Source organism: Rhineura floridana, chromosome 3, assembly GCF_030035675.1.
Source record: "Rhineura floridana isolate rRhiFlo1 chromosome 3, rRhiFlo1.hap2, whole genome shotgun sequence".
Taxonomy (NCBI): Eukaryota; Metazoa; Chordata; class Lepidosauria; order Squamata; family Rhineuridae; genus Rhineura; species Rhineura floridana.
Window position 1 is genome coordinate 56,719,532 of NC_084482.1, and position 16,086 is coordinate 56,735,617.

The window sequence follows — 16,086 nt, forward strand, 5'->3', positions numbered from 1 at the left end:
GAAAAGAGCAAGTGGCAGCCATTCTAACTATTCTTATATAGCTCTTCAGTACTGACTATGCCACTTGTGCCACTTGTCAGTTACCTTGAAAAAGGAGGCTTGCTACTCTTCCAACACTTGCCATTGCCAGCTGAAAATGAGTATTGGTAATGCTGAACGAGTTGAATGTTTCATCGTATGGAGGTAGCAAATAAGCAGGTTCCAACAGTGTGTCAGTGTATCTTGAGAAGACTAACTTTAACATAGGCCGCTCCCTGCTATGCTGTGTAGAAAGCACAGAAAATCTCTCATTATGTAGGATTTCAGCAGAAGCTTCTTCAGGGAACTGTGAGCCCCATCAAGGGAAGAAGCATCTGAGTATTCATTATGAAGGTGTTTTCCCACGAGGCACAATTGTGATAATTGAAGCTGAAGCATGGGTAGATGTACTGGAGCAACACGAGTGTGCTTAATTTTATTGCTTAAACTGTTTAATGTACACCAGCAATTCCAGAGTATACAAGACCTATCTTGAGGGTTTTAAACTTAATAGGCATGTGTGGTTACACTGGTTGAAAAAAAAGAGGAACACTTTTTGAGGAACAGTTGAAGTTGAACTTTATTTTTACATTATCCAGAAATCTGAATCCTAATATATGACTCTCGTGTGGTATTTTATTTATTTATTTGATTTATATCCCGTCCTTTTTCACAGTAGGAGCCCAGGACAGATATGTTGGATCTGTCTTCCTAAAACTGATAAGAAATGACATATCTTGACAATTTGAAATTCCTTGTGGCTGTGCCACTGTTGAATTCTCTCATGCTTTATGGACAAGAATAAACTAATTGGTAAGATGAATAATGTTAAGTGCCTGAAAAATTAACACAACAAATATATTTTCATAAATGTTTTTATTAAATGTTAAACTTTCAGCAATGCATAAAACAAAGTACATAGTAAATACAATAACAATAATGATGATGAAAAAAGCAAAAAAAGACAGAAAAATATTTTTAAAAGTTATAACTTAAACCAGATGCTTAAGAATGAAGTGTCTTCAAATGGCATATATAATAATAATAATAAAATTTTATTTAGCAGACGCCCATCTGTCCGACTGAACGAACACTCTGGGCGACTTACAATATAAAATACAATCTACTCATATACATAATCATCACATTATTAATATCATAACATCTCATCTGAAGACCTTCTTACATTCATACAATGTAAAACCTAACCCACCCCAGAGATCCCATAGGCCTGCCTGAAGAGCCAGGTCTTCAAGGCTCGGCGAAAAGTCAGTAGGGAGGGGGCATGCCGAAGGTCAAAGGGAAGTAAATTCCAGAGGGTGGGGGCCACGATCGAAAAAGCCCTCTCCCTGGTCCGCACCAACCTAGCTGTCTTAGTCGGTGGGACTGAGAGAAGGTCCTGTGAGGCTGATCTTGTTTGGCAGCATATTTGGTGATACTGGAGGCGCTCCTTCAGATAAACTGGGCCGGAACCGTATAGAGTTTTAAAGGTTAAAACCAACACCTTGAATTGGGCCCGGTATACAACTGGCAACCAGTGTAATTCAATCAACACTGGGTTGATATGATCGCGGCGGCGGGTCTGCTTTATTAAGCGTGCCGCCGCGTTTTGTACCAGCTGGAGTTTCCGGACCGTCTTCAAGGGTAACCCCACGTAGAGCGCATTACAGTAGTCTAATCGAGAGGAGATCAGGGCATGTATCACTCGTGGGAGCAGATGTATGGGAAGATAGGGTCGCAGCCTCTGTACTAGATGAAGTTGGTACCAAGCTGCCCGGCTCACTGCAGAAACCTGAGCCTCCATAGACAGCTGGGAGTCCAAAATGACCCCGAGACTGCGGACCTGGTCCTTCAGGGGCAAACTCACCCCATTAAGTATCAGGTCAAAATCACCCAACCTTCCCTTGTCCCCCACTAGTAATACCTCAGTCTTATCGGGGTTCAGCTTCAGCCTGTTCTCTCCCATCCATCCACTTACGGACTCCAGGCACTTGGACAAGGTATCCACAGCCAACTCTGGTGAAGATTTAAATGAGAGCTAGAGCTGCGTGTCATCCGCATATTGGTGACACTGCAGCCCAAAACTCCTGATGATGGCTCCCAGCGGTTTCATATAAATGTTAAATAGCATGGGAGAGAGGATAGAACCCTGTGGCACACCACAGTTGAGGGGCCAAGGGTCTGAAACCTCATCCCCCAACACTACCCGTTGATATCTACCGGAGAGATAGGAACGGAACCACTGTAAAACAGTGCCTCCAATTCCCAGTCCCTCCAGGCGACTCAACAGGATACCGTGGTCGACGGTATCGAAAGCCGCTGAGAGGTCCAGGAGGACGAGGAAGGTATGTTCTCCCCTATCCAACGCCCTCCTCATATCATCCACCAGAGCGACCAAGGCTGTTTCAGTTCCGTGTCCAGTCCTGAAGCCCGACTGGAAAGGATCTAAATAATCTGCTTCCTCCAAGTGTGTCTGTAGCTGCTTTGCCACATAGGTGCGCATAGTTTCATTTGTGGTATGATTATTGTAAACTATCTTATGGGTCTATTTTGCAGAAAGGTGGGGTGTAAAGAAAATGAATAAATAAATCGTTTTTGTAGTAACTCCACTCACCAGTCCTTAATCGGAAAGATAAGGTTGTATCCAAGAAAGCCATTTCACTTGAGCACAGGGCTGTGGAGTTGGAGTCGTGGAGTCGGGAGCAATTTTGGGTGGAGTCGGAGTTGGAGTCGGTAGAAATGTACCGACTCCGACTTTGACTCCTTCATAAATGGCAAATGTATATTAACTAGTAATCCCTGGGGCTGATGAGAGTTGTAGTTTAAAAAAGTAACTTTTCCAAGCTCTGGATTCATGTGGTGGTCATGAAATGCCTTGTGCTACCATTTTACTACAGTAAATTTGTTATTACTAGTTAATACACATTTGCCATTTATGAAGGAGTTGGAGTCGGACAGTAGAAAAATAGAGGAGTCGGAGTCGAAGGTCTGGCGTACCGACTCCACAGCCCTGCTTGTGCAACAGAACTTCCCCCTCTCTCCAGCCTCCCCTGTGCACCCTCAAAATATGCTCCAGAGGGTTGGAAGACCCTTTTGAGCAGATTTTGAGACTGTGCAGGGAGAGGAAGGGGAAGTCCTATTGTGTGAGCAAAGTGCTGCTTGCACAGCCTTGGATACTACTCATAGTATAAAGAAATAGTGTTTTGAAGTATAATGTTTTAAAGCATGATATTGGTTTAACTTTTTAATATATATAATCTTTGTTTGCAAGCTACCTTGGAAATATTTGTATATTTTAAAAGTGGGATATTATCATAAATGTCATAATAAAATATTTTTCCTTCAGTGTGTTTTCTTTTCGTTTTTTTAAAAAAAGGGGGGCTGCTGTGTCACCTGTGTTTGAGATGCAGGATATTCACAGATCACTTTAGACATCCAAATTGAGTTGTGGTGCCAACAAAAGCTTGCGATATCACCAGTAAAACAATGTTAACTTTTTGTTTAAAAATTCATTTGGTAGTTATTGATGGTAAATGTGATTTCTTCAGATTTCTTCTGATTCCTGCATTATTTTGGCACTAATAATGCAGAACTAACTTATCGTGCAGCTAAGGGCTTTCATTTAAAATGGCTCTGAGGGCCAGAAAAACAATCTGTTGGTATATAAAGTTGACCATGGTGTGATATTATCAGATCAGATGGTTTGTTCAGCTATAGTTTAACCCGGAAATATACATCACCACTGGTCATTCATCTGTTGCGGAGAGAATTGTGTTAACATGTTGCCTGTTGAAAGATTTGTATTTTAATGTTAAGATTTAATATTACTGTCATAGAGACTGAGATAAGGTTTTTCTATACATTTACCAACTCCAAGCCATTTTAAGATACTTTACAAAGGTGTGTCTGAGTCCTGTGGACATATAACTTTATCTCTGCATCTTCTTGTCCTCCATCAAGGCTGGAAATATGAGTGTTTCCCTCACTGACCTCACGGGGAAAGGTCAAGGTTAGAATGTGTCTTCTGAGACCAGATAAGTAAAAACTTAACCAAGCCTCTTGCCCTAGTGTACCTGGAATTTGGACAGAGAGTGCACAACTCTCAGCCCCTTGTAGATTGATGGGACCTTTAGCTCTTAATTTAATTTATTTACTTTGGTTAAAGTAGCTCACTTGGTTGTTAGTGTACTTCAAAGCATCCTAGGATACTTTCTTATGCTGAAAGCAAGTACAAAGAACTATAGAGGGAACATGAATATGGACTTGGTCTGGAAACAGCCTAGTGTGACTGATTTATGGAGACATTCAAAATCAGTAGATTTGGGACAAAATGCGGTGGTGGGTAAGCTTAGTAAATTCATTGGGAATAAAATCAAACTATTTAGCATTTTGCCTCTTTATTGTTTTAAGATGCAGTGCAAGAAGGGGCTGGGTTGAGTGCTCACTTCTGTATGGAGCAAGTTTCAGGGTCGTTTCTGTCCTACTCTGCCCTTAGTACAAAGAAGAAAACATAGGGAGCCTTGCTTGACCAGACCAAAGAGATGCCAGCATGGTTAATGAGCAAAGTCAAGGAAGCTCTTAGAGGCAAAAAGTCTTCCTTCAAAAAATGGAAGTCTTGTCCAAATGAAGAAAATAAAAAAGAACACAAACTCTGGCAAAAGAAATGCAAGAAGACAATAAGGGATGCTAAAAAAGAATTTGAGGAGCACATTGCTAAGAACATAAAAACCAACAACAAAAAATTCTATAAATACATTCAAAGCAGGAGACCATCTAGGGAGGCGATTGGACCCTTGGATGATAAGGGAGTCAAAGGTGTACTAAAGAACGATAAGGAGATTGCAGAGAAGCTAAATGAATTCTTTGCATCTGTCTTCACAGTGGAAGGTATAGGGCAGATCCCTGAACCTGAACTAACATTTGCAGGAAGGGATTCTGAGGAACTGAGACAAATAGTGGTAACGAGAGAGGAAGTTCTAAGCTTAATGGACAATATAAAAACTGACAAATCACCGGGCCCGGATGGCATCCACCCGAGAGTTCTCAAAGAACTCAAATGTGAAATTGCTGATCTGCTAACTAAAACATGTAACTTGTCCCTTGGGTCCTCCTCCGTGCCTGAGGACTGGAAAGTGGCAAATGTAATGCCAATCTTCAAAAAGGGATCCAGAGGGGATCCCGGAAATTACAGGCCAGTTAGCTTAACTTCTGTCCCTGGAAAACTGGTAGAAAGTATGATTAAAGCTAGATTAACTAAGCACATAGAAGAACAAGCCTTGCTGAAGCAGAGCCAGCATGGCTTCTGCAAGGGAAAGTCCTGTCTCAGTAACCTATTAGAATTCTTTGAGAGTGTCAACAAGCATATAGATAGAGGTGATCCAGTGGACATAGTGTACTTAGACTTTCAAAAAGCGTTTGACAAGGTACCTCACCAAAGGCTTCTGAGGAAGCTTAGCAGTCATGGAATAAGAGGAGAGGTCCTCTTGTGGATAAGGAATTGGTTAAGAAGCAGAAAACAGAGAGTAGGAATAAACGGACAGTTCTCCCAATGGAGGGCTGTAGAAAGTGGAGTCCCTCAAGGATCGGTATTGGGACCTGTACTTTTCAACTTGTTCATTAATGACTAGAATTAGGAGTGAGCAGTGAAGTGGCCAAGTTTGCTGACGACACTAAATTGTTCAGGGTTGTTAAAACAAAAAGGGATTGCGAAGAGCTCCAAAAAGACCTCTCCAAACTGAGTGAATGGGCAGAAAAATGGCAAATGCAATTCAATATAAACAAGTGTAAAATTATGCATATTGGAGCAAAAAATCTTAATTTCACATATACGCTCATGGGGTCTGAACTGGCAGTGACCGACCAGGAGAGAGACCTCGGGGTTGTAGTGGACAGCACGATGAAAATGTCGACCCAGTGTGCGGCAGCTGTGAAAAAGGCAAATTCCATGCTAGGGATAATTAGGAAAGGTATTGAAAATAAAACAGCCGATATCATAATGCCATTGTATAAATCTATGGTGCGGCCGCATTTGGAATACCGTGTACAGTTCTGGTCGCCTCATCTCAAAAAGGATATTCTAGAGTTGGAAAAGGTTCGGAAGAGGGCAACCAGAATGATCAAGGGGATGGAGCGACTCCCTTACGAGGAAAGGTTGCAGCATTTGGGGCTTTTTAGTTTAGAGAAAAGGCGGGTCAGAGGAGACATGATAGAAGTGTATAAAATTATGCATGGCATTGAGAAAGTGGATAGAGAAAAGTTCTTCTCCCTCTCTCATAATGCTAGAACTCGTGGACATTCAAAGAAGCTGAATGTTGGAAGATTCAGGACAGACAAAAGGAAGTACTTCTTTACTCAGCGCATAGTTAAACTATGGAATTTGCTCCCACAAGATGCAGTAATGGCCACCAGCTTGGATGGCTTTAAAAGAAGATTAGACAAATTCATGGAGGACAGGGCTATCAATGGCTACTAGCCATGATGGCTGTGCTGTGCCACCCTAGTCAGAGGCAGCATGCTTCTGAAAACCAGTTGCCGGAAGCCTCAGGAGGGGAGAGTGTTCTTGCACTCGGGTCCTGCTTGCGGGCTTCCCCCAGGCACCTGGTTGGCCACTGTGAGAACAGGATGCTGTACTAGATGGGCCACTGGCCTGATCCAGCAGGCTCTTCTTATGTTCTTATGTTCTTAAAGAGGTATCTAGTCCTGCATTCCCTTTGCACAATGGCCAACCAAATGTTTCTCAGAACCTCACAAGCAGGCCTTGAAATGAAGGTAACAGCCCTCTTCTGCTGTTTTCCAGCAGCTAGTATTCAGTGGCATTTTTAGGTAATGATATATATCATATCAGAACCATAATTTTGCACTGAAGCTTATGTTAAAATAAACTTAGTTGCCAGTTTGTTAATGACAGAGAGGCCAGGTTACCAATGTGATAAGAATATAGTGCCAGATTCTCTGACCTGATTCAAGTGTAACAGAGAAAACCATGACATCCTCTTCCCCTTTCTTCCTCTTTTTGCACAAAGAGGAGGAATTCAGGACTATGGTTTGTTTAAAATGGGAAGAGAAACCTTCCGATCTCCTTGCAGATGTGGAAGGAGTAGCACCTAAGCCCAAGACACTCTCATCGTGACTCATTCAGCTAGTGGGAAACCATGGTTCCCTGTTATGTCTGAACTGGGCCTCTGGGTGCACTGCAGAAATACATGAAAAATGGGGGGGGGAGTAGTGTGTTCTTTCTCAGTTTACTGCAGCATCTCTTCCACTCACTGGGTTCTTCTTCTGTTGATTTGCACTTGGGTGACAAACTTTTTGTGTGTATTTGTATTGTGCTGTTAAAATTGCTGTTTATATAAATTTTGGGACAGTAATTGACTGCCTACATTGCAGTAGTGACCTTGAAGTCATTAAGACTGTGTAAGAGATGAATGAATATCCTTCTCAAGGCCCATTAAGGTGAAATTGCTGTGTATACTGGGAGGGAAAAATAACATTGTAGTGAGGAAAATATTTAATGATAAAATGTTTTGATACTTAATTATTTCATAAAGTTAATGATCCATAAAACTAAATGCTTATAGTACCTTGAAATGAGGTTTATTCTTTGCGGTGGGTGGACGTGGTAGAGACGTATCTTTTATGTCCATTCTGCTTAAATAGATATGAATAGTTTCTTAAAATTGTTAGTTTTTTGTCTCTTAACAGATGATTCATAATTACATGGAGCACTTGGAAAGAGCCAAACTTCATCAACTGACGGGGGGTGATCAGCTAGAACCCATCATGCACAGTAGAATTAGGTAAGCTTTGGCTAAAGGTAACCTATTCATTTTTATCTTCAAGACTTTGTTCTTTGTTAGGCTGAATTGTGTGTGTGTGTGTGATTATTTATTACTGAAATATATAAGGGGTATATAGAAGGCCAGGGGGAGGGATGGAAAGTTTGTGTTGCCGTTGGGACACAGACCTGGTTTGACTATTTACTACTGTTCTGCATTTAAGTGTATCCTTACAGATCTGGCATGGCAAGCTTTTTCTTTTTCTTTTTTTCAAAACAGACACAGGCAGCAACAAAAGGATTAGCAATTAAAGGATTTGAAATAATTGAATCGTGATTGCCTGATTTGTACTTCTGTGCACATGTTTGTGAGAGAGCGTCTCTGACTAACGCTTTGTGACTATGTTATGTAGATGTCAGAGCTTCCCATCCAATGAGCTAGAGCCAAGCAACAAAGGTCTGAAGTAGTGGGGAGGAGAAAGAGGCAAACAAGCTTGCTTGTACCTTTAGGTTGCTGCATAGATGCTGGGGAGAAAAGGAGAAGCTCCATGGTGGAATTTTCTCCTGGTTAGGTGGGGGAGGAGAGTGAGGTGATGTCATTTTGCTTTGGAGCTGCTGCAGAAGAGAGTGGAAAGCTGCTGCTGATGGCATTGTTTTTGTGGCAGCAAGTGAATGACAGACACTCACTACAAAGATACTACTCCCTTGTCCCCTGCGTAGCCTCGGTTCTTGCATTTCACCATGCCAGCGCAGCGCCATGAGTCCTGGATGCATGCTGCTATTTGTGTTTGGCTTCGTTGGCGGGGCGGTGGTTATTAATTCAGCTATTTTAGTCTCTCTCTCTGTGTTGCTGCTTGTGCACTTTTCTATATCCACTGGTGTGCCAGCTCTGACGCAGAACTTACCAAGGATTCTCAGGTACTCTGACCTATGGAACCTCTGCCGTTTTCATTGTTTTCTTTCTTCTTGGCTTCCCCATTATTTCTTTTCTCTTAGGAGGGAAGGAAGGAAATGGTGGCATGATGCTGTGATCTCTTAAGTGCCTGTTTCAAACCAGGTTTAAACTTAGCATCTATAGGCTGTGTAAAATCATTAAAATGTCTGCTCTACAATGTGAAAATATTAGTTTCATTATGCTTTCTTTAAGACTACGATCAGCTGTGTTCTTGAGAAAGCCTTATTCTTTTTATTACCAAATCCAGTAAATGGCATAAAAGTGCTGTGTGAATACATTATGGACAAAGCTTGTATTCACTGTATTGTCAGGTGCTTGACTAATACTGGACAGTCTTGCTTTTGTGGTAGTTGAGGCCTTTTACTTATTGAGCCTGTGTTTTACTCCAGAGAATTCTGCAGAATCTGTTAGCAGATACTCAAACCTGGGCTATTCTAGTTGTATTTTTGGATCTTTTTGTAAATTAATTGCTGACATGCTAAGGCATAGGGTGAAAAACAGGATTTAAATGCTTTTAATCATAAGAGCTACAGTAAAACTGTTCTCATACCAGATTATAATTTGGTCAGCAATACTGCCTTCTGAAAGCTTCTGTTATATTTTTAAAAGTCTGCAATCCTACTTTGGACAGTTCATCTTATCATTGTGTATTAGGGCAGAATTGGTTTAATGAGCAAACAACAATAAATACCAGAGTGCAACTTGTTACAGTTTAGTAAAATCTGTTTCTAATTTTATAATGGATAGTATAATTGGAAGCATCCATACAACCCATTTTGAATATTTCTGCTGCTTCCAAGTCTTTGAAACGGCATTAATGTGACCAAATAGTCATGTACCATAAAATTGTTTTGCCTCTGGGGTCTTAGACTAATCCTGGTGTGGGAAGGAGTAAGTGAAAGTGTTCCTGTGTGCTCCTAGACTTTTCATGTTATCCCAGGAGTGCAGGAAGGAGTGGTGGTGTGGAGGACCACCAAGAGAATGCAAGAATCCAATCTCATGAGATTTTCTTTCACAGTAGAGGAAAATGCAAAACTTTTATTTACAAGGAATTGTGTTATCCTGTCAGCGTGTAGCTGTCTAGTAAATCTTTAATGCTTGATGTGTGGGTGGCTATGTTCAGACATAGTACTAAAATATGGTTTAGCATTATGAGAATGAGCCTAGCTTCCTCCAAAGGCATGTACACTCTCCTAGCTTCCTTTGGCATGAAGGGGAGAATGGAAGCTTCTGTTTTGGATTAAGTACAGTTTAGCATATAATTCAAACCCTAAACTGTGGTTAATCTTAAGTATGGGTAGTGGAAGCAAGCCAGCTTCATTAACTATGGGCAGTATCCAGTTAACGTGACCCGTCAGTGCAAGGATTTCTGTTTGCACCATGAGACTTCCCTCTCCTGCTGGCCACACTCCATGCCCTCCCCAAATCTGCTCTGGAAGATTGGGGAAACCCTAGAATAGATATTAGGGGCATGCAGTGGGAGTGGAACGGGAAAGTCCCATTGCGCAAACGGAAATCCTTCCACTGCTGGGATGTGGTACTTCCAACACTGAGGACTGAAGTTGGCTTGCTTCCATTAAATGTAGTTAAGATTAAAGTTCATAGGCACTCAACGAACTACTGGGGAACAACAAGTATGAGTAGCGCTGTGACTTATGATGCAGCTGGGTCAAAGCAGAAAGGAAGCCCAGAGGCTGATCTGCACAGATGCAAAAGGAGAGTCCGGAGTTGTATGACGCACACAATAGGAACATGGGATGTGAGAAGCATGAACCAGGGAAAGTTAGAAATTGTCAAGCAAGAAACGGAACGTATCAACATTACAATACTTGGCATGAGTGAATTAAAATGGACAGGAATGGGACATTTTCAATCAGGCAATTACAAAATATTTTATGCAGGAAATGAGAAATTAAGAAGAAATGGGGTTGCTTTAATAGTGAGAAGTGATGTAGCAAAAGCAATTAGGAGATATAACACAAGGTCTGAGTGAGTTATATCAATGAGATTAAATGGGAAACCTATTAACATAACCATCATCTAAGTCTATGCTCCAACGGCAAACACAGAAGAATTGGAGAGATTTTATGCAGACGTACACACACACCAAAACAAGATGTGCTGATAATCATGGGGGACTGGAATGCAAAAGTAGGGAACAGAGAAGAACTAGGAATTGTGGGGAAATGGGGCTTGGGAGACAGAAATAAAGCAGGAGAAAGACTTATCGAATTCTGTGAAACCAATAATTTGTTTTTCACAAACACATTTTTTGAGCAACCGATAAGATGACTGTACACGTGAACAATCACTAAATGGTCAAAATAGGTATCAAATTGATTATATAATTGGTAACAGAAGATGGAGAAGTTCCATACTTTCTGCAAAAACAAGACCAGGAGCAGACTGTGGTACAGATCATAAACTGGTCATATCGAAAATCAGAGTAAAGCTAAAGAACAACAAAGCAATCATAATGCCAAAATACAATTTAAATAACATCCCAGAAGACTATAAAGATCAAATAAGGAACAGAATTGAGGCTTTAAACTTAGTTGACAGAGAACCAGAAGAACTATGAAGTAAAGGCAGAGACATTGAGGGAAGAATGCAAAAAGACAATACCTCTAGATAAAAAGAGAAAGACCTCAATGGATGACTGAAGAAACTCTTAAAATTGTTAAAGAGAGAAGGAAAGCAAAAGCAAAAGGTGATAGAAACACGGTCAGAACCCTAAATGCAACAATACAGCGACTAGCACGTAGGGACAAAGAACTATTACAATAGTTACTGTATTGAAATAGAAGAGGACAACAAAAAAGGTAGAACAAGAGCCCTATTCCAAAGATTAGAGAAATGAAAGGGAAATTTAAACCAAGAGTTAGGGATATTGAATAATCAACAGGGAAACACACTGACTGACTGAGATGAAAGAAAAGGAAGATGGAAGCAATACACTGAAGAACTTTATAAAAGAGATGCCAGGATGACAGATTCATTCACAGAGGAACCATATGATGAAGAACCAGAAATTTTAGAATGTGAGATGAAAGCTGCTCTTAAACTACTTGGAAGAAAAAAATCACCAGGAATAGATGGCATACTAATAGAATTGCTACAAGCTACTGAGACTGAATCTGTCCAAATTTTGACAAATTTGTCAACAAATATGGAAAAGAAAACAATGGCCCACAGACTGGAAGCATTCAATATACATCCCAATTCCAAAGGGATCCCAGGGAGTGCAGTAATTGTCGAACTATTGCCTTAATATCCCATGCAAGTAAAGTAATGCTCAAGATTCTACAACAAAGGCTCTTACCATATATGGAGCGAGAAATGCCAGAGATCCAACCTGGATTTAGAAAGGAAAAAGGCACCAGAGATCATATTTCAGACATACATTGGATAATGGAACAGACCAAGGAATTTCAGAAGGAAATTACTCTGTGCTTTATAGATTACAGCAAAGCCTTTGATTGTGTAGATCATGAAAAACTATGGAATGCCTTAAAAGAAATGAGGGTGCCACAGCATCTGATTGTCCTGATGCGCAACCTATACTCTGCACAAGAGAGAGGCTACTGTAAGGACAGAATATGGAGAAACCTATTGGTTCCCCATTGGAAAGGGTGTGAGACAGGGGTGTATTTTATCACCCTATTTGTTTAATCTATACGCAGAACGTATACGGAAAGCGGGATTGGACCAAGATGAAGGAGGTGTGAAAATTGGAGGGAGAAATATCAATAATTTAAGATACGCAGACGATACCATACTACTAGCAGAAACCAGTAATGATTTGAAACGAATGCTGATGAAAGTTAAAGAGGAAAGCACAAAAGCAGGACTACAGCTGAACGTCAAGAAGACTAAAGTACAGACAATAGAAAATTTATGTCACTTTAAAGTTGACAATGAGGACATTGAACTTGTCAAGGATTATCAGTACCTTGGCAGAGTCATTAACCAAAATGGAGACAGTAGCCAAGAAATCAGAAGGCTAGGACTGGGGAGGGCAGCTGTGAGAGAACTAGAAAAGGTCCTCAAATGCAAAGATGTATCACTGCACACTAAAGTCAGGATCATTCAGACCATGGTATTCTCTATGTATGGATGTGAAAGTTAGACAGTGAAAAAAGCAGACGAGAAAAACCAACTCATTTGAAATGTGTTGGAGGAGAGCTTTGTGCATACCATGGACTGCGAAAAAGTCAAATAATTGGGTATTAGAACTTATTTATTTATTTATTATTTGAGTTGTATCCCGCCCTTCCTCCCAGCAGGAGCCAGCAAATTAGACCAGACCTATCACTAGAAGCTAAAAGATCTATTACTAGAATCTAAACTGGAAGCTAAAATGATGAAACTGAGGTTATCATATTCTGGACACATAATGAGAAGACTGGAAACGGTTCACTAGAAAAGACAACAATGCTGGGAAAAACAGAAGGGAGAAGAAAAAGAGGAAGACCAAACAAGAAATGGATTAATTCCATAAAGGAAGCCACAGACCTGAACCTGCAAGATCTGAACAGGGTGGTTTATAGCAGATGCTATTGGAGGTTGCTGATTCTTAGGGTCGCCATAAGTCCTAATCAACTTGAAGGCACATAACAAGAAAGATTAAACACAGTTTGTCCAGGTTCAGACAACACAGCTAGCTGCAGATAATTGGGAAAGGACACAAAAGTTTCAAAATTCCTCACTGGAGGAGAAGGAGAAAGGAGTATACAAACCAAAAGAAGGCTAGGTTTATTATTGTAATGCTAAACTGTGGTTTAGCCCCATGTCCAAACCGACCATGTGTGTTTGTGGGTTCAGCCTTTTGGCTATTGTTGAATATGGGTTATATGCAAGTGTTTTTAAAAGGTTTTGTAAAGTAGATACATCAAATTGTATCAGTTTATTTATTTATTAAATTTCTTAGTCGCCCATCTGGTTGGTTCTCCAGCCACTCTGGGCGACGTACAAATTAGCATATCAGTGCAATAAACATTAGAATCTGAGCCAGTAATAATAATAAAATCTATCTACACATCTAATAACATAGCAATCCAGTAAACATTAAAATCTACCCCAATAATAATAATAAAATCTAATCCTCCCCAAAGGCCTGCCTGAAGAGGGGGCAAGGCGGAGATCATTAGGCAGGGAGTTCCACAATTGAAAAAGCCCTCTCTCTAGTCCTCACCAATCTGGCTGTTTTCACTGATGGGATAGAGAGAAGGATTTCTGAGGCTGATCTTGTTAGGCGGCATAACTGATCATCTAGAAGTATAGGAACTTGTCTGCAATTCTCCATTGCTGTAATGCTTCAATAGGAGACTGTTAACCTTTACTTTAAGAGGATCAACAAGGATTGTATGACTTTGTGTTGAATCAATGGTGTATTTTCAGATACGGTATTTACTGAATGAAAAGAGCTTTTAATGTTTCTTCATGGCATGTGTATATAAGAAAAAGCTTCGTAATGCTATGCGGTAGGTAGCATTTAAAAAGACCTCAGTATATTTGCTTGCTTACTCTGAGTATTTTTAATTGCAATGTTTTGTTTGGAGAATTTCAGAATATTTGTAAAAAGACTGAAGTAGAAAAGACCAAGAGTAATTGAGGCTTTGGGAAGGGCAAACGTTTGCAGGGTACAACTGAAAAGTCTTTCCAAGGTCATTCTGGTTTCTACATCTTTAGCAGATGCTACTCTGGGTGTCTTGAGAAGGATTGTCAGGTCAGAAGCACCCCAAACCCTGAGATTTTGGAGGCGGGCCCTAGTGATGTCATGGGGACGGGCCCAAGTGATGTCATTAAGCATGATACATTAAGCATCAACCACAGTTGCTTGGTGCATACAATTCAAACAAAAACATTTCTTTGATTAGAAATTTAGAAATCTTAGCTAAAAGATGGAGCCTGGATAGGTAACTTGATTTTGGCAAAAAGGGTTTGTGCCCTCAGGCCAGGCCAGTCACCAGAAGGCTATTATAGGAAGAAAGGATGCTAGTGTTGTGGAGATGTTAGATGGGAGCACTCAGGAGTAAAGATGGATGCCCCCAAAGGCTGCAATTTTAAACACGCTAAGGGACTAAGCCCCATAGAACTCAACAGGACTTACTTTTGAGTAGATATGGTTTGGATTGTGTTGTTGGTAAAGTTTGACTAGGGATCCTCTGCAAAGACATCCATATCCAAGCAGGGTTGGCAATCCTCTGCCTGGAATGTCCTGCCCCTACCTTTTAACGTGGCTGCTCAAAATTTCTTTACAGATTTGACCCATCACATCAGAAACGTTGGAAGTGGGGCAAGAGCAACTCCTGTTTTGTTCTTTTGTTTATGTTCCAGAAGGGAGATAGAGTTAGGCTCCTACAGATGGATAGGCTTGGCTATCTTTACCTGTGATGCTGTGACTGACTTCCTTCCATCGTTAGACTGATATGCTTAGGGAAGCTTAGCTGCCCCTCCTCCTGCCCTTTCTCTTCCTTCTGTTCTTCGACTGTCCGAGAGAGAGGAGACACCTTTGTCTCTGCTGTCTCCGTCGTGAGCCATGAGGGCAACTCCCAAACCTGGGCGTTGTGCCTCCAACTTAGTTAGTTAGAACTAGGTATGCTTTTCCTATCTACTATGTATTTCTGTAAATAAAGTAGCTTTTCTCATTTTACTAAGTCTTAAGTCTCAGTGATCTCAATACAGAATAAAAGCCTGCCACTTAGGTAAACGCACACACTGGCACACAGCTTCTCAGACCATTGACAATCTCTGCTAATATGTATACAAATTTACATAAGAAAGAGGTCTGAGAAATGAGTAGGAGTAAGAAGATTCTCTACTCTTTTCTGTCTTCCTTGTGGGCTGCTGTAAACTCACTTTGACAGGCAACCCAGTTACAGTGAACAATAATTGACAGAGAGAAAACACACATGGTTTGGTCTGTCTTCATAGCAGCATGGGAACAACAATTGCAGCCACGCTGCCCAGTATGTGAATTCTCTTTTACCACTATTGGGTAAGAAACAAACAACAATGTGCATCATCAGTGGGTTTAAGGGAGTTGAGCTGAGCGCATAAAACCACTGTTGTTGCTTCTATGGATGAAATGGAGTGAGGATAAAGGTAAATTAAATGCAAATAGAAAAAGAAAAACAAGACAGTGATGATTTCCTAAATGCAACACCATACCAACCACAACAAGATTCCTATGAGTAAGGCAGAAAACTCAGTATCTCACAACCAGTCAGGATTCCTAACCAAAAACCAAAACTAAAAAAATCCTGGCAGCCACTCAGCCAAGGTCACAGAGAGCTTCGACTATGGGGCGGTATACAAATGTAAATAATAATAATAA

General features: G+C 40.7%; 1 protein-coding gene across 5 annotated transcripts in view; it reads left to right on the forward strand.

The window, feature by feature from the left end:
- SPAG9 (sperm associated antigen 9) overlaps positions 1-16,086 on the forward strand; it is a 150,358-nt gene that overhangs the window by 45,258 nt on the left and 89,014 nt on the right. For 4 of the 5 annotated variants that reach the window (XM_061615999.1, XM_061616000.1, XM_061616001.1 and 1 more), the window contains exon 4: positions 7,720-7,814. In XM_061615999.1, the coding sequence (XP_061471983.1) occupies positions 7,720-7,814 (95 nt within the window). Of the gene's footprint in view, positions 1-7,719; positions 7,815-8,549; positions 8,711-16,086 lie in introns of those variants that run through there. The other variant, XM_061616003.1, reaches the window with a different exon arrangement.